Source organism: Phaethon lepturus, unplaced genomic scaffold (genome assembly GCF_000687285.1).
Source record: "Phaethon lepturus isolate BGI_N335 unplaced genomic scaffold, ASM68728v1 scaffold21844, whole genome shotgun sequence".
NCBI classification, from domain to species: Eukaryota; Metazoa; Chordata; class Aves; order Phaethontiformes; family Phaethontidae; genus Phaethon; species Phaethon lepturus.
Window position 1 is genome coordinate 24,833 of NW_010537414.1, and position 19,038 is coordinate 43,870.

Below are 19,038 nucleotides of genomic sequence, written 5' to 3' on the forward strand. Positions count from 1 at the left end.
CACTGTGCTGAGCTTTGAGTGTCCAGACTTTGGAAACTGTTTGGAAACGAGACCCACCGTTCAAAGACCTTGCACGGAGCTTGGTGCTGCCAGATGTATGCTTTTGCAGGCTGTGCGCTAAAATGCTTGCGTGCATCTTTGGGATTCGGCGCGCTTTACGTGTGGCTGTTAAACTCCAGGTGGCACTAGCAGCTCGCAGCTGGGTCGGGGATTAGTCACACGGGTGCAGTCCCTGAAAGGTACCACAGAATTCAAATATTGGCCATGGGAAGATTAAAAATTAGTTTGCAAAATAGCAAATGATTCTTACTAAGCAGAATAAATACAAAGCCTGAAACCGGGGAAAGTTAAGCCTGCTAAACTTTCTTGCAGCTCCTTAGAAAATGTCTGTGTAAATAAACAGTGAATATGCAGTTAGAGGGGAAGAATCCAGGAAGCAGAAGATGCTGAAGTCCCACGGCGTGGAGGCTGCCAAGAGCTGGTGGTGAGCTGACTGCAATACTAATTTGCTGGTGCAGATGTAGCAGCTTATCAGGAGCAGAGTAGATGGTGAAGACTTGGTTTTGTGAGCCTGATTCTTCCCTTGTGTAGTACTGGAGCTGGTGGAATTACTGCATGTATCGTAGAGGCAAATAAGCATAAATGCATATATATTTGAAGTGCATCCATTTTTTTTTTTTAAGCTTTTGGAAGGGCTTTGGAGAGTATTGGTCTTCTGAAATTAAGTCTATTAAGCTGGAACAAAATACAAGATATATTCAGGCAAGGATAAAGTTTACTGTCCTTTCTTCATAACATGACAATCTCCCCCAGCAAGGGGACAGTTTATACCAGTGGAAATGTGGAGGAAGAAATCTGCCTGGAATGACTGAAGAAAATAATCAATAAAACACAAAACAAAAAAAAAAGATTTTTTGTTTGTAGCAACTTGTAGTTCTGTCTCTTACTCTTTATGCATCTGTTCTGCGTACTTGAGTTGTGCAGGCTGGCTGCTGCCTTCAACTTGAAACTTCTCAGCCAAAGACGATGCTGATGTACAGTTCTTAAAGATGTTACATTTCTGCAGATTTCTTGAATTTTCCTATGAATAAAGAGAGACTGAGACTCTTCTCACTGAATGACGTGACCTCGGAGTTACGACCCACCCTGTTTGGCCGGCTGGTTACTGCCAGTTGGCAAGGATGAGTCTCTAGGCTCGGCACGCATTTGCCGTCTCCTACCCAGCCCTCAGGCCAGCCAAAACAGATGGAGGATGTGGAGGGAGCTGGAGATCTGCGGCAGGGCTCGGAAGGCACTGGAGGCACCCAAAGGTCCCCTGTGGGCGAGTGTGAGGGGAAAGCCCAGGGTCCTGACAGTGGAGCTGTTGCTCTGGCCCTGCAGGGAAGCTGAGGCAGCGCGGGGCATGTGTTTGTAGGAAATTGGCTCTTCTGAGATGGCCTGTTCAAGAGTCTCATTGTGTTTTCTTTTTTCCTGCTTGCTTTACAGCCTGCATGTGACTTGCATGTGCTTTCCTCCTCAGGGGAGCTTATGTCTTCCCAACCTTCCAGTCAGGGGCCAAGGGATCCTTTTGCTGTTAAGAACATTTGAGGGGCCTTTATCTTGCAGGTCTTTATCTTGGGTGCAGTGTCTGAGAGCAGTTGGAAGGTGGCTTCTGGAGATGGCTGCTTAGTTCTGTTTCCTTAGGGTTGTTCTGGTGGGTGGTGATAGATGTTTGCTTGCCAGGGAGCAGCTGTTCTCCTCTTGGCATGGCAAAGCCAATGTGGAAGTCAGTGAAACTACTTGGGCTGAGGAATGGACATCTTTTCTCCATCTTGCCTGGGGTGAGAGAAGGTCTCAAGAACTTGCAGTTGATTTGGGGGATGGATTAAAATGGAATGAGCTGCCGTGTTGATGCCCATGGCCTCACTTCCGTAAGACATGCTTTGCTGTGGTTGCTACTAGTGGAAGTCACCAACGTGACGTGTTTGTGGCAAGCATTTTGCAGCAGCTCAGCAAATGGTCTGGCTTACCAAGTTGGCCTTTGTCAAAGGTGCCAGATACAGAAAGCTTTTCTTTTGTTTTTTCTTCAGTACTAGTTGATATAGGTGAAAATATCAGTGTTCTCTGTGGCTGTTTTTGTCAAAGGCATAGTGTGACAAGAAATTATGCATTTGACTATCGGAGGTTTGATACTCTTACTGCCCAGGCAGTTCTGTGCTGCAAAGGAAAATGTGTTCTTGGATTAAAATGGGCATCTGGGTTTAAGTGAAAGGCCAGATTTTAAGGATTTTTTAGCTATTTTATGATCAGCTGTGTTGAGGCTGGAATTTACTACAGCTACTGCCATTCCCATCCTTGAACTTCGCCGATCTCATTTTCTTGATGCTAGGTTAGGTTTGGTTTGCCTGCTGAAGCAGCTGATTTCTTTCACTAACTTTAGTAGGCTTTTACTACGAGTTAAAAATGTTCAAGATGCTCTTCGTTTTGTGTACGATGAGAGGGATCTGAAGTAGCATTTCAGCAGCTCCACTGAAAGACCAAACTTTCCATTCATTTTGGAACGACACTGTTCTTGCAGGTACAGTCCTGTAACCCTTCCTCGTGTCCTCACTCCTGCTTTGAGTTCATGGAAAGAAATCTTTCCACAAATCACAAGCCTTTTGTACTTTTTCAGAGCGCTTTCTTCTTTTTGAAAAAAAGAGAAAACCTAAAGAGTAGGTCTTGATGCGCTTGGCAAGTGTTTCTTGAAGATTGAGCAATACGAGGAATGAAACTGGAGGCTTCTTCTATTGTGCTTGAGCAATCTGAAAAATGCTACTGCCCAGATACCATTTCTTTCTATTTTGGTATAAAATGCTGATATAATTTGAACAGGTTCCTTTCACCAATGGCATTTCCTGTTTTTTTTTTTTGTTTGTTTGTTTTTTTTTGTTTTTTCTTACTAATTTTCTAGCTTTAGTCGGAACATTGTCTTTTGGGCGGTGACTCAACTGCAGCAGTTGTGTTATGGCTTTGAAGTGGTCCTTAGTGGTGGTGATGGATTACTGCTGTGTCGCTGACCTTCGGCTCTGGCCCTTTTAAACTGCACTCTTGCGAAGTGGCAGGAAATTGGAAACTTTTTTTCCCTGTAAACATTCTCCTAGTGTGAAGTTCTCCTTTCTGCACTGAGTTGCAGCTTTAATGGATAATTATTGCTTCAAACCAGAGGGCTTTTATTTAAGGACATTGCTTGATAGAACCGCACTGATTTGCCAGCTGTATATTACTCTTCTCAGAAGAAAAGCCTTCGGAAAGTCGCTTGAGTTCATGAAGCACAGTGTGACATCAGATTGGCTTTTACTAAGCTTATGGTGACTGCACTTTTAGAGAAGGGTAGCTAAGTCTTTTTTTTTTTTGTACCTTTTCGGGATTTTTCAACCACTGATTTACTTCATTCTTTCATAATTAAATCTTTCCCTTTGTGCTTTCAAAGTCTTCTTTTGAAGGAAGCTTTTGGTGGTGTTGAGATCTGAACTGGAAAGTGTCTTTGGGTTTTCTTCTGGATGTTTTGCCACATCTGAATAGTCAGCAGTCTTTGAAAGCTGTTTGGTATGGATGTATTACAGATGCATTTTTTTAGACTGTGCAGATACCATGACACTGCTGCTGATATGGACAGTTGTACTTGCAGAAATTTATCTGTTCTGCTTTCAAAATGAAAATGAGATAATTGCTCACATATGCACCTAATTCATCCACATTCAGGAGCTTAGACTTGTTATGAGTATGGCACTGGTAAACTAGCAAAACCACAACCAGAATACCTTAAGATCCTGGAACATGACATGGGTGTATAGGTAGCAGTGTCCTGTGTCGGTGGCTGAGAGCTCAGTAAAACGAGCTCAATGAATACTTTGAATTTCAGAGAATGGACTTTTAAAACTATTATTTACATGATAGAGTTGAAATGCTGCAATGTAGTTTCAAATGGCTGCAGAACAGTTTTGCCCCAGACAATGGAACAGTCACCATCTGTGACACTGGCCGTCTCTTTGGTTAAAAGTCTGTCTGTGCTCTATTAAACTCCAGTTGGATTGTCAGGGTGAGCAATCACCAAGTGTTTATCAGCCTAGTGTTATTGCCTGATAACACTCATTTCACCCAAATGCTTGTTTAGAAGCTTAATTCATGTCCCGTAGTAGTAAAAAATGACACTTAATTTCAGTGAAGTTTGGCAGGCTTCTAGGTCATTCAAAATTTATCATCTAGAGCAGGATGAACTAACACACAGACTTCAGATTAGATGTTCTTCTGCCTTTAGTCAGGAGTTGAGCTGATTACTATGAGTGTGCTTATAATTTAAGGAATTCTTTGAATATTAGGCTGTAGAAATAATAAATGGATTGGTTTTATTCAGCCTTAGTATCTGAAGATACATAGAATCATAGAATAGTTTGGGTTGGAAGGGACCTTTCAAGGCCATCTAGTCCAACCCCCCTGCAATGAGCCAGGACTTCTTTAACTAGAGCAGGTTGCTCAGAACCTCGTCCAACCTGACCTGGGATGTTTCCAGGGATGGGACATCGACCACCTCTCTGGGCAACCTGGGTTTCACCACCCTCACTATGAAAAATTTCATCTGTATGGACTGTGAGCAGAGGCCAGTCCAGACAACATGCTGTATTGTGTGGAAGGTGGTATATCCAAGTATTCACTTAAAGTTATTGCTCACAAGTAATATGCCTTAAAAACAAAGAAGTGAATGTGTTCATGGTGAGTCCTGGCATACGTAGGCCATCAGTAAGATTTGATTCAACCACCATTTGCTTTGGCAGAGCCACAGTGAAATTGTGGCAGAGCTGATGGAAGAGATGGGCTTGCCTGAGCTTTCAAAAGGATTGTTCAGCAGAAGCTGTGTTGTGGAAACAGAACTGAGAAGACCCTCAGACTGGTTCTTGAACACGTTTTCTCACATGTTTGAGTTCAAACTTAGCACTGCTTGGGTCTTTGCTTAGCCCTTTGTACTTTCTGTTTGCCCAAATGGGTTTGCTGCCTGTGTTACTAACCGGCAGTAAAGCAACTGCTTGAAGAAACAGGCTTTACAGAGGTGGGAAGACTCTGCTCACCTGAAGCAGATGTGTAAAAAGTGTTCGGCCTTAGTCACCGGTACTTTATCTGATTTCCAAGTCTGAAAAAGCATGGAAGCGTGGCATGGCCAGCGTTCACTGCGATGGCTTAGCAGGGTAACCACACTTTCTAGCAGAGTTACCGACGTGGTGAAGACCCGAGTTCAGCAGCCTCATACAGTGGTTTTAAGACGTTCTGCAAGTATATGCTGTTTCTTCCTGTAACCATAGCTTGTGACTCCTGGCAGCAGCAAATAAGATGAGTAAACCCCTTCTCGTCACTAAAGCTGGCTGAAGTTTGTAAGACTCTGTTTTGATGTTGAAAGTGTACAGTTTTCTTGGCCTTTAAAGGAAGCTGTGGGCGCTCCACATGGTGGAAGTTGATTTAAGTAACTTAAGAGAAAATGCCGCAGCTTTGGGCTCCGGAGCTTGGCACCTTTCTCAGTTTAGCTGCTTCCTCTCTTCTCTCAAACAACTCGGTAGCAGATCTGGGCAAGCATGTCCTATTTCCAATTTAATTTTAATCTAAAACCCATTTTAAAGCAGCCATATTACTTCTACTGACAAGTGATCTGTGAGAGAATAATCTTAAATGCATGCTCTTGCTGGATTCTGAAAAATGGAAAAAGTAAGGCTAGGACTGTGCCGGTTGACATCAGCGAAGAGTCTGGCTTGTACAGCTGTATTAGAGGGAGGAGGAATGCAGCACATTTTTCAACGCTTGTCAAGAAATCCTGTAAAGACACAAATTTTAGCAGCACAGGGAGGTCTCAGTTGAGATTAGACCTTGCTGGACAAGCCTGTTTGCGAAGAAATGCTGAAGGAATAGGCAGGACAGACCCAGGATGGGAGAGATGGTGTGATGCAGCCAAATGCAGTCATGTGTAGAGGCTGTGCCTCTGACAAGTGTCAGTCAGAAATTGCCACAAGGTCTTCTGGATCTCATCCAGTCCCAGATAAAGGTGTCTCCAATATTGCGTGTGGCTTTGGTGACTATCAGTCCCATGTTAGAAGTGATGATTAGGGTTGCACTGATGCCTTTCTCCAGGAAGGGACTGGACGCTCTGCTATGTGAAATACCAAGGCTTTTTGGCTTACAGCAGTTCCTTCTTCCTTGCTATATTGGGGGTTATTCATTTAAGGAGGAAAATGTTGAAATATTGTCCATTCCCACAGAGCTGGAGGGAGAGAGAGAGCTCAGGGCATGGGAGCAGCCTGACGCTGAAGTCCCCAAAGCCTCACTTAATCTGGCAGTTGGCCCCTTTGCCATCTAACAGGGCATCCCCACTGCTTGTTCTTGCCAGCCATCTCCCCTGTGCTGGCCCAAATGTTCATACAGTCTCCTGGAGAGTCACCTCAGGGAACCCATCACGCTAAAATCGTGTGTATCCTAACCCCCCAGCAAGGTTAGAACCAGTGTGAGGAGGCAGGAGCAAACATCAGGTCAAGAGGAAAGAGGAGACTGGGTAGATGTCTGCTGGGTTTAAGTGGCAGAGTAACTAGAGCAGTGTGCTCTAGGTGCTGCATGATTCCTTGTTAGCCACGTCTCTTTGCATGGTTTAATTTTCAGTTGGTGCAACTGCTGTGGCATCTGCTGTCACTGTAGTTCCTGGCTGGCTCAGTGTCCTTGGAGGTGTGGGGGACTTTGGGGCACAATCCCACTCCCCTGGGATCTTGCTGTGCAAGAGATGCATGGTGACAAATGAGCAGGGCAGGGTAATGGTGCTACTTTTTGTTGCAGGAGGTAAAGGCCAGTTCTTCTGCTGAGCAGAAGGCTTTTTTTCCCCTGTTAAGTTCTTGCTGGTTGGCAGGAAGGAGACTTGATACCTAAAATTTGATTCCTCCCCCGTGAAAGTGTTAGTATAAACATCAGCCTACAGTGGCTAGTTGAGACGTGCTGGGTTTGGGGACAACCAGGCCATTGACGTATAAACACTACTGTGTGAATGACACAGTGAGGCTTCTCAAATCCCTCCTATTTTTATGCTCATTTTGAAGGGACTTTTAATCCTTCAGACGTATTGGTCTCTAAGCACTTTTTTCAAAGAGGAAAATAACCCAACTCGAGCAGTTTCAGTAACAATAGTACTTAGTGCTTAACGAACGTTGTGGAATTAATCCTCCTGGACCAACAAAATTAAATGAAATTGTGTTGATCTTGGCTGGGGAACGGGGAAGTGAAGTGAAATCAGCTTTCCTCTGGGCACGGAGGAGCGGCTCCCTCACTGTGGCTCCACCATGGCCAGTGGAGGTGGAATTGGTGAACCTGGGAAGTTTGGGGTCAGGCTGAACCTCTGTTTCGGTTCTGTTGCTCTGCCCTCGCAGCTGCACTGTGAATCAGATGATGTCCTTCAGGCTCGGTCAGTCCTGCCAAGGAGCAGTGGGAATTGAGTTGTCTTGGTTCTGGGGAAGAGTCTGTCCTAGGCTAATGGCTTTGGGCCAGGGAGATGCTTCTGGTTCCCAGTCCTGCCCCCTCCCATGTGCTGTCCCTTGGGGTCAGTGAGATGTCCCATGTCGCTGGGCTAGACCTGCTAGTCTGCCATCCTGTTACATGGAGAAGTCTTCTGGCCACCCCCTCCTGATTCAAACAAGGCCGAGTAATATAAATAAATCTCCCATTAAGAGAAACAGTTTCCAGTTGGCCAAAGTTCCTTGGGTGGCCATGGCCTTTGCTCTCGTGCAGGCTCCCAGGATCAAATGGAGAGTGCTGTGGGTGGGCACTCACGGCTTGTTGGTAGTGTCACTTTTGGGCCGATGGGCAAGAGCAGCACTGGGACTGTGGTGCTTAATAATTTTGTGTACTAATTGGTATGTTTTGTTTATCAATTATTGCAGGTTAAAATAAATGGTTTCATTTTGTTTGTTCGCTTGTTTTCAGGTTACAAACTGATTGGAAGCCATTCTGGGGTGAAGCTCTGTCGGTGGACAAAGGTATGCTTTTTTTATAAATAAAAAAAGCTAGAGACTTACTCAGGTATTACAATTTCCAGATGAAATATCCTTGAAAAATGTGGTATTACTTGCATGAAAAAAAATTCATCTTCCAAGCTGTGGTTTTGCATTTCAAGCTATTAAAATCCTGCTGCGAAAAGTGAGAATGCATGTGACTGTGGCGAAGAGCTGGGAACATCATTTTCTGTTGGTTTTTGCTGTTATTCTGCTGTCTGCTAAAATAGCTCCTGCCTCCTGAAATATGGCAGGGGGAGGACACCGCAGAGAAAAGCGGGAAGGTTGCGTCACTGGTGTGAGGTCTTCTGAAACAAAGATAACGCGGTCCGTCATTACACCCGAACGGGCACGCAAGGGCATTTACAGCTGTTGTTTGGTGACCGATATATCTGGTTTGCGACTGACAGTGCTCCTCCACTGGCTTTCTGCGTTTGTCAAGTAAGATTAGGTAGCAAGGTAACTGTCGCTTGTTTGTGCTAGGACTTTTTAAAAAAATTACTCTGTGGGAGTGTGTCTGTATTTATGTGTGTATGTATATATATGTGTACATACACATGATTTTTTATATATATATGTGTGTGTGTATATATATACATATGTATGTAAAAGTCATCCTCCAAGCCCTACAGTTGTGTGGCATAGGCTATTTAAACCAGTAGCTTTTCAAGTAGTTTGTTTGCAGACTTAAAAATGTTCCCCGTGGGGAGGCACAGAGCCCTGTAGAACAAATTTCCGCTGCTTTAGTATGTTTGTTGTCCCTTGCAGGTCCCCGAGAAGCTCAGCGGTTGAAAGCTGGTCTATAACATTAGACATTTGGGGAGTAACATTGATATAACATACTAAAGCCTTCAGTATTCACAGGATGATAAACTATGGGAATCGTCACCTCGTTAAAATGCCAGCGCATCTCTCATTCTCGCGCTGTGGCAGTGATCAGTTCCTTGGTCTCTCAGCGCTCTCTTGCTGCATGATTAACTTTGTTTATTTTTGAAAAGACCCCTTTGAATGGCAATCACCAAAGCAGGGTTGCTGCAGCCAGGTTTTCTTATTGAAATGCCTGGTATCAATGAACTGTCTCATCAAAAGACTTGTTCTTGTGAACAGTTTAAAGAGCCCACCTCTGTATTGTCATGAATATTTGTGAGGCGTACTGATCTCACTGATGCTTCTGCTGTTTAGTCTTACAAATATTTCTCTCTTCTGTCACTTTTAAGCATCAGAAAAGTCCATGAAATGTTTAAAGAAAAATTTGTCAAACTTCAGTGCTGTGTCTCAGCGAGAAAACCAGAGAACCTATTTTTATTAAAGAACTGGAATTTAATGCAGCACTGTAAAGCCACTCTCGCAAAATAAATAGCAGCTCTGTGTGCTTAGAAAGGACCATACTATTTTTAGCTTAAGCAAGAATTGAATGTGAAGTGTTCTAATAAATTCGGCTGAAATTGGTTACAGGCAGTGGCTTTGACTCAGATTCACACCAATATGTGAATATCTTTGGGAGGCTTGTTTGAGATTTGTATCAGTGGAAAGCAGGAGCTGGGCTGGAAGGATTAGTATTAAGTAGAGTTTCATAGCGATATCTCAGACTAAAATGTTTGTGTTCTGTCATTCTGGAAAAGAGCATAAAACCTGCAAATTTTAGGAAGAGTCTTTTGATTTGCCTATCTTAAGAAACCCAAAATGTAACTTGCTCTCCTAGAATTTGTGAATCTCCTGAAATCTATACTGTTTGAGGGATGGGTAGAATAAACAGCATTTTCCATTTTGTTTAATCTCCCAACCGTATAACAAGGCTGTGCAGATGTTAGGCATTACCTGTGTATTCTTTCCCAGCTGCTCAGTGCAGACTTTCTCTTGGATCACCAGGACTCTTCAGGTAGAGGAAGTTGGATGAAAAGTTACTATGTCGTATATCAAATTTGCTCTTGGGAGTAGTAAGGATTCTTTCTCACTTACTACTTAACTGAGATAATGAAAGATAGTCTTTGCTCCAAGCAACTTGCATGTTAAGTAGGAGATATTTTGGTGGGAAGGCTGCTGTGCTTCCGCTGGGAAGGAAAGCGCGGTGTCCTGCTGGAGCGGCTGACTGGCGTGAATGAGGGTTTTGTAAGGTCAGGATATTTATTTAATTTAGTGCTAGAAGAAATACTCTGCTAGAGAAATGAAAAGAATTGTGTGTTCAATAGTGCAGCCTTGAAATTGATCCTTGTTACTCTTTAGTGGGCTTTTAGTGGGCAATAATATTTCTTGCAGTTTAAGTGGCTTCACCTGCTTTCTTTTGTTGGCTGATTCCGTTAAAAGCTTCAGAAAGCACGTTGTTATGCTGTGGTGCTGCAAGCAAGAAGTTATTGATTATGTTAAAGTTTCTCTCATCTAAAAGAGCTGTCAATTTGACATCGTAAATGCCTTGTTTCTGTAAGGACGTGTATATAAAGACTGTATGCTGATGTGCATGCTATGAATTTCTTTCTGCATCTGACATTATTCAGACTTGCTCTGCAGCCGTGACCTCGCTTGCAACGTCCGTCACAGGTGACTTTGAACACCAAAGTTCCCAGTGACTGGAAACTGCAGATGTGCCCCGGGAGCAGATTTCAAACCCTTGCACTCAGTTTGGTTACAGATGGTGTGGTTTAACTTTCTTGCTATTTGTATGTGTCTTTCCCTGCTGTTAGTCGATGCTGCGAGGCAGAGGAGGCTGCTACAAACACACGTTTTATGGAATTGAGAGCCACCGCTGCATGGAGGCCACGCCGAGCCTGGCTTGCGCAAACAAATGCGTCTTTTGCTGGAGGTAAAATACTGATGCAGCCGTACTTTGGGATGGGGTCTCTGTTCCACTCTGCCCCTCTCCTGTTCCTCAAATCTAGAGCAGTGTTACTTGCGTGCCCTTTTCACTTGGAAGTTGGGAGAGGAGGGGTTTGGAACCGGGGAGGCAGGGGACAGACACCTCCCCACCTACCGCCCTGCGATTCCCACTGCTCCTGCTCCAGGCACCTCGCAGCGGTTTGGTTCCCTGTGGACATCACTGTCTGAGACTCCCCATGGCTCCTGGTGCTCTGGAGAACATGGGCTGGCAAAGCCACCAAGGTGCTCAGCCATGTGAGGATCTTTCTTTTGAAATTGGGCCATTTTTCTCATTTAAAGTACCGTCACCCCCACCAATTCAGCTGCATTCTCAGTGAGTGAAAAGTGATGACTTAGTAACTGTTGCCTTCCTGAAACAGGAGCTAATAAATGACTTTCCATTTTAGTCAGTAGTGACCCCTTTTCTCAGAGGAATTACTCTGTTAATTCTCTGAAGGAAATGAGCTTTGCCTGGATCTGAGCCGTGAGCTGCTCCAGCACCGCTTACTCACCGACATGCCTGGATTTCCGAGGGAGGTTTTTGCTAGGCCGGGGGAGTGCGGGATGGGATCGGTGAGAGAGACTGAGAGGCTCAGCAGAAATAAAAGCACTGACGTGAAAGTGTACTGAGTGGGAGGACATGGAGGTTATTCTTTGAGCTCTTTTGTCTTCTACCTTGCTAGCTAATTCAAACCATGGGGGCTGCGCTTTCTTTGGTATTTGTGCCTACCCCAGAGGGCTGGCTGCCAATAACACCCATTCCATCCCTAAGCCGGGGTGTCCAGCATCCCAATATTTCCAGGCAAAACCAGCCAAACTCCTCTGAGTACCATTTTCTGTCTTTCACAGTCTTCAAGCTTTAATAATGCAAATATTTCATGAGAATATTTAAATGACAGTATCAGTGCAAAAGGATTGCCATAACTTTGAAGGCGCTTTGAAGCTGTCTCCCATTCTAGTGTTCAGTATTAGCCTTAGACACTGGTCATCCTGTGAAGTTTGCATTTGGGAGTCTCTACCAAAATGTTAATTGGTGCTCTTGATGGGCTCTCATCGTATTCTGGCTTGAAAGGACACAGCAAATGGCATGTTTAATGTGCACATTTTGCTGCTTTTCTTCAGAGCAATCTAATGACTGGGAAGAAAAATGTACTGTTCCTTCCTTTTTCCAATGCATCGGCTCGCAGTGGTGCATTTAATTCCACAGTGGTGACTGTACTGCTAGGAAGAAGATTGTCATGCATATTATCGCTCTGTCCCTACACAGAAGGTACATAAACACCAAATAGAAAGCCATAACATCACCAGAATGAGGCATTTTGTTCCTAGTATTGCCCTGCAGACCATTTAACACAGTTCCCCTTCAAAATGGCCCAACTCTGGTATTTCTTAGCAGCAGCAGCCTGTGTCTGAAGTATGGGACTGAATCAGGGAAGTCAAACGAGTGTAAATTGGAAAGTGCAGTAATTGGGATAAATTGCCATGTGTGATACATTCCATGTGCCTCTAACTCATCATTCTGTAGCTGTCACTTGTCACTTCTAAGAGGAATCCTGGAAACAGTAGCCCTAATGATAACTAATGCTAGAATGCTTATTTTACTGATGGTAACAACCTGAATGCAAGGAAAGAGCTTTTCAGGGGACTGCTGAAAAATGTTGACATTTATTTACCTTCTGGGGCTGAAGTGGGTTGCAGTTGTTGGACTTTTCCATGCGGACTGTGTACTGTCTGTCTTCTCTTCTCCGACCTCGACTGAGTCGGAAGACTTAAGGCTCAGTTTGAGACTCATCCCAAGGCTCGCTTTATGTACACCTTAAGCTTGACATAAAGCAGAACTGAACGAAGCTTTCTCTGCTTTGGTTGCTTTTTCAGTGCTTGGGCTGCTAAAGCTTTCGTGCAGTTGTGAGCTGTGCCAGGTCAGGTTAGTTTGGTGTAGGAAGAGGAGACTTCCATGCCCACTGTCCTCCCTACCAGCTGCATGTTGGCACAGTTCACAAACCCTGCAGCCAGGACTATCTATCTATCTATTTATTTTTTTTAACTTTTAAACCCACCATGCCTTGCAGATTCTTAATCATGTGAGACTAAATGCAGAATCACAGGCACTGGTGGCTGGGTAGGATAAGCACGTTACCCTCTTATTAGCAGTTACCATCTGTGCTGTTAGAGACATATGAAGAGCTAGTTTTGATGTACTGTTGGCAAAATGTTTTTAATACAGGTTTTATGCCTTGCTGGTCTCGCTGTGCAGCTCTGCACTCTAAGTTGCAGTTAAGACCACTGTGATTCTTTCTTTTTTTTCTTGATATCTTCTTTCAGGATTTTGACATTTGTAGAGTCTGCCAGTGTTTCCAACTGCATAACCACTGCAGCTCTCCCAGGATCGCTGAGGAAAAGGCCAAGGAACCTGTTTGTTTTCTCTTCCTCACTCTGGCAAGAAATGCTGTAGATCAGCTGCTTTCTTGGGGAATTGGATGTCATCGTAGTTGGCTGGTTGTGACTGACACATTTTGGCCCTCAACCAGGAATCATGGGTGGAGCCAGCATCCAAAGACACCCAAAGTTAGGGCTTTTGTAAAAGGTGTAGCTTGACTCTGCACTGGAGACCTTCCTTCTCCCTGTCCCTGGAAGCGGTACGTCCCTGGTGGATACCAAGCTTGCCGGTGGCCCCTTACTCGTGCTTCCCTGCCTCTCCTCTGCAGAGAAGCTGCCTGAGAGTTTGGTGGTGCAGGTTTACGGTGTGGCAGCTTCTTTGGAGGACAGGAAAAGCAGACGGCCCGTTTGTCCGGGGTTCCCCCCGCGAGGCACCAGTCGGGCTGTGCTGAACTCCTGAGGCTGTTGCATCAAGAGCACGGGGAGGCGGAAAACCCCGCACCTTAATTACTGCAACATCCCTAAGTCATAATTCTCCCTACAGAAATAGTCTGTCACTCCCCGTCATTGCTCTCGGCTTGTCCCGCTGTGTTTGTAGTGTCTCTTTAGCTTAATTGTCTAAATGGAAATGTGCAAGTGACCAAATCTTTTAATCAATTAGAGCAAGTGTGGGGACCGCGGCTTTCTGACACTGTATTGCGGCACAATCACCAGGCAAACCTGATTTGATTATGTTTTCTGGCAGAGTGTCTAAAGCCCAATCAATTATTCTGGAGAGATGGAACAGCTAAATAAGATTTAAATTAATAGGGTTTATTATTTTTGCATCTGAGGAGGAGGCAGATGAGACAGAGTGAAATGTCCCGTAAAGAAATCGGTTCATATTTTTTCATCTGTAACTTTATGATGTTTATACCTGCACTTGAAGGTTTCAGCTTTAACTTGTAGCATAGACAACAGCTGAAGTTCTGTTCAGACAATCTAAGTAAGCGTGTGGCCAAGAGCCTGTGATGACAGTAAACCCTGCAGAATGAAGAGATTAATAGTCTCCTGTAGGCAAGGTGCTTAATAAGGTCTTTAAAAAAATTAAGAAGAAACTGAAGACATACATTAAAACAAAAGCTGCTTCTCATTAAGTCATGACTCCAGAGGCTAAATTCTTCAGGGAAATGTGAAATATGATGATATCAAAGGAGTTGACACTGCAGCTTTGTAAAACTTAGAACCTGAGCCTGAAAGCTCAGAGGGTCTTTCTGCATCTCTAGCCTCCCTTCCTTGTGCTGCTAAGTTAACACTTACTCTTCCATTTTGTCAGTTTGGTTATTTTTTGCTTACAGAATTAATATGTTGTGACCTAAGGTTCATTGTTTGCTTCAGATTTGATTCTTCACTGGTTTGTTGTCCTTTGAGCCTGCTCGTCCTCCAGGAGCTCTTGAAGTAACCGTATAAATGGGGTGAGGGACAGGACATCATAGCATGTAGCTAGTTCATGCCCCTGTTGATGGTAAAAAAAAAAAAAAATCTATCTATATATCTATATATAGATATATATACACACACACAGTCTTGGTGCCTTTATGTGCTGCTCTGCCAGCACTGTAACAACCTGAGGCATTTCTATGAGAAATTGTTAACGTGGCTCATCGGGTGAGGTGGGAGCAGACCCCGGTGACTCTCGGCCAGGTGCTTACATGCCAGCTTGCCGCGGCGCTGGCAGCGCTCTCGGTGCCCGACGTTGGCGCAGGGTGCGGTGTCATCGGCTGTTCAGTACCGTGTAAAAGGCTGCGCTGCTCAGGCGGGCTCGCGGTATCGTTAAACACGGTTTTCCAAAATCAGGCCCAGAAGCCTGGTAAGGTCCCTGTATATGCACTTAGTCCCCAAATTAGTATCTGCCATGTGAGGATTCCCAGCTTACGCTGTGCAGTGGGCGGTATTTTCATTCCTGTTACGCAAAAGGCTTGTGATAGGAAGGAAAGGTACCCCGCCAGCACCTTACTGCGACTGAAATGTGCTTTTCACCTTATATCAGCGGCGTTTCCCCGGTCTCGGACTTGAAGGCTTTTGTAGTTGTTGTTACTAGTTTACATATTTATGGCATCAGTAGTGAATATAAGCAGATGATTGGCTGTGAAACACTCACATGTGTCTTAATAGTTGCTGCAGCCGGCTGGTGACTCGGTACCCAGTTATGTGATGGAGCGATCATGGGCTTCGACAGCAACCCTGTACATCCTGACATGCAAGCTAGTTTTGAAACAGTCTTTGAGACTGCTGAGCATGGTTTGCTGGGGAGGAATGAAATTCCTTGACACAAGCACAGGGCAGACTTCTGGGAGGTGCTCAGCATTGCCTGCCTTTCTAGAAACTATGCTCCTCTTAAAAAAAATAAGTGAGCATTTCTTAGAGTTGGGATGTAGTTTTTCAGTGTGGGGCATCTTCCATGCTTAAGATTTCAGAAGTGTGAGTTAGAAAAGAATCACAGAGTTATTTAGGTTGGAAAAGACCTTGAAGATCGAGTCCAACAGTAAACCTAACACTGCCAAGTCCACCACTAAACCATATCCCTAAGCACCATGTCTGCACATCTTTTAAATGCCTCCAGGGATGGTGACTCAACCACTTCCCTGGGCAGCCCGTTCCAGTGCTTGACAACCCTTTCAGTGAAGAAATTTTTCCTGGTATCCAATCTAAACCTTCCCTGGTGCAACCTGAGGCTGTTTCCTCTTACTACTTCTTACTTGGGAGAAGAGACCAACCCCCACCTCACCACAACCCCCTTTCAGGCAGTTGTAGAGAGCGATGAGGGCTCCCCTCAGCCTCCTCTTCTCCAGACTGAGCACCCCCAGCTCCCTCAGCCGCTCCTCATCAGACTTGTGCTCCAGACCCCTCCCCAGCTCCGTTGCCCTTCTCTGGACACGCTCCAGCACCTCAACGTCCTTCTTGTAGTGAGGGGCCCAAAACTGAACACGGGATTTGAGGTGCGGCCTCACCAGTGCCAGGTACCAGTGCCAGTACCAGAAGTGGGTTCTTCTAACAATCTGAAGTTCAGTCCTCTCTCGGTTCAGAGGAACTTGCAAAACCAACCTGGTCTAAAGTCTTCACTATTGGTACTATCATGAGTTGTTGCCAGGTGTTGCAATATAACCAAGTAATTATGTAAGGAGAAGAATAAATTTATTTTGATTGAGCAGCTGATTTGAAAAACCTTAGGAAGTCAGTGAGGGTTCAACTGCAGTGCACTCCTAGTGAAAATTTAGTGGTTATGGGTTGATTTATTTTGTTTAATCTAAAATTCATCAATTTATTTTGGGCTTTTTCATCTGTTCCTGAAAATCATTTTAAGTTGATTTTAAAACATGAGGGAAGTCCAAATTTTCTTTTGAAAATACTGAATGTTCTGTCATTTTTAAAATGAGAGTTTTCTTTGGATGTTCAGATATCCAAACATTTGACTTCAGCCTTATTTTCCCAATTTTTTCTTCTTTAAAATTGTTTAAATTTATCAGCATTTGGGAATAGTTCCATGCCTTTTGAAAAGCTTTTTACCCTTCCTGAATTTATTCATAATAAACCATCATTTTTCTCATTCCTACAGCTAACAAAAGATTGCTCAGAGCAACATGAGAAATAACTGCCTATTATTTAACAGGAAATTTCTATGGAAACATTATGTACCTCTTCCTCAGACAGCAGTCTAGATAGGGATTTTTAAATTGTTGTTCCTATCAAAGCTTCTCTTTCTTTTTCTTTTTATCCCTGCCATAAAGCATTTTGCAGTCAAATGCAACATGTGACTATGTAATACCATCAGCACGGTGATCTTTTTAATTGCACGTTGTCCTCCCTGAGTTTGCATCTCCAGCCAGGTTGGTTCCACCTCAGATGTGGTAAGCCTGCCTCCTGAGCCATCATTCAACTCTTGGGAGCTGCTGAATAGGACCAGTCCAGGACACAACCCTACAGATGCCTTTTGGATAGACCTAGTATCCTACTGAACCAGTAGTAATTAACTTTTGAATCGAGTTTTCCACCCTGATTTGTGCTGTCTTACAAAACAGTGCTACTTACAGGGCATCTCCTTGGGCAGATTATGAGAATATGGAGTAAGACAGTGTCAAAAGCTCAACTTTTTCTCTTTTCCCTTTGCCTTCAAGGACCAGTGATGGTCTTGGCATGGAATGTTCTCAGCAGGTTTGTGCTGGCTGTTACCCATCTGAATGCTCTGTTCTGGGGCTCATGAACATTTAGTTAGTCCAGTGTGTCCTGAGGAACTTGAAGTTGAGGGGCTGGTGTAGAAATCTTTGTCTCCTGCTAAAGGGGGCATTGCATTTGCACGTTTCCAGTGTTTTAAAATCACTTTTACATGCTCCTCACGAGCTTTCAGCTTATTGCTAGCAGCTCTGATACTGTCAGCCAATTCATCCAACGTGCTTTAGGGTGAATTTAACCATCCTAGTGAAAACATTTCATTTAGATTAAGTATCTCTAACCTGTTGTCTTCCTAGTCCGATCTGGGTTCTTCCCATTGCAGTCATGAGAAAGTAGAAGAAAAGGTGCAAACAGGTTTCTTGTCATCACAGAGAAATATTAAATGTTGTTTGCTTGTGCATTGGGCAAGCTTTTCCATTGGTCTTCCTCTTACTCCTCATGTCATTATAGGGAAGTCTTTCTTGTTAGCCCTTTTGTTTGTCCTTTGCTAGTTGTATCTTGATTTTTATTTTTTTTCCCTTGACCTTTCTGATTGTGACCCTGTGTTCTTGTGCTCTTCCTTTTATTTTCAGCTGGAGGATTGCACAGTTGCAGAAGAGCCTGTGATTCTGCCAGATTGGTTTCTTCTTACTCTTCATATCTTTGATTGTTACTGCCCTTTATGATTGTTATTTGCCGTGTTATTCCTTTGCCCTTGAACTCTGCTCCTCTGGGATCTTAACCGCTGGTTCTCAGGTTCACTGAAGTCTGCTTTCTTGAGCTTTCTTGGTTTTGTTCCACTCTTTCACTCCCGTCCCTTCCTGGGAGCCATGTGCTCTGTCCTTTCGTGATTACTGCCACCAGCGTTTCTTCACAGAATCACAGAATCATTAAGGTTGGAAAAGACCTTTAAGATCATGAAGTCCAACCATCAACCCAACACCACCATGCCCACATGACCTGAAGTGCCACGTCCACACGTTTTTTGAACACCTCCAGGGATGGTGACTCCACCACCTCCCTTCATGTTGCCCACCAGGTGCCAACATCAATCAGTTGATCACTGGAGTAAATGATACTTTATACTCGTGCTGCATTTTTCCCTCAAAGTTTCTTGAAAGACTTCGTAATATTAAGCATTGCTCACAGAAGAGAGCAGCCATTTTAAAAGAGGATATAAAGCAAAAGCTGATTTTATTAAAATAATACATGAGTGGTTGGGGAGGGGGTGCACTGACCCACTGACGCATACACCTTCTTCACGGAGGTCTGGTTGACTGCCAGGGACACTTTGGTAATGCTGGCAAGTAATACTGGTAGATCAAAGGTCTGATGAGAATCTAAATAAGGGCTTGAGGCAGCCTGTTAGCCAGGGGAGAGCGGGAGCGAGCTGGCAGCTCCCCATCGTGTTCCATCCAGCCTTGCATCGCTCCATGGCGGTGGGGTGCTGTGGCAGTGATGGTTTGTCTCTGAAGTATCAAACCTGTTTCACGCCTGGAATGTCTAATACAATAAGGGTTTTCTGGTGTGTGTGGTTTCGAGTGAGACTATTTTTTTTGCTTGTGTTATTTTGGGAAGGGAAGGAATACTGTGC

The 19,038-nt window shown here is 44.2% G+C and overlaps 1 protein-coding gene across 1 annotated transcript in view; it reads left to right on the plus strand.

The window, feature by feature from the left end:
• Nucleotides 1–19,038, plus strand: part of TYW1 (tRNA-yW synthesizing protein 1 homolog (S. cerevisiae)) — a gene marked incomplete at its 3' end in the record, with an annotated part of 55,817 nt that overhangs the window by 23,832 nt on the left and 12,947 nt on the right. The window contains exons 8-9 of the mRNA XM_010286490.1: nt 7,963–8,015; nt 10,709–10,827. Of these exons, the coding sequence (XP_010284792.1) occupies nt 7,963–8,015; nt 10,709–10,827 (172 nt within the window). The remainder of the gene's footprint in view (nt 1–7,962; nt 8,016–10,708; nt 10,828–19,038) is intronic.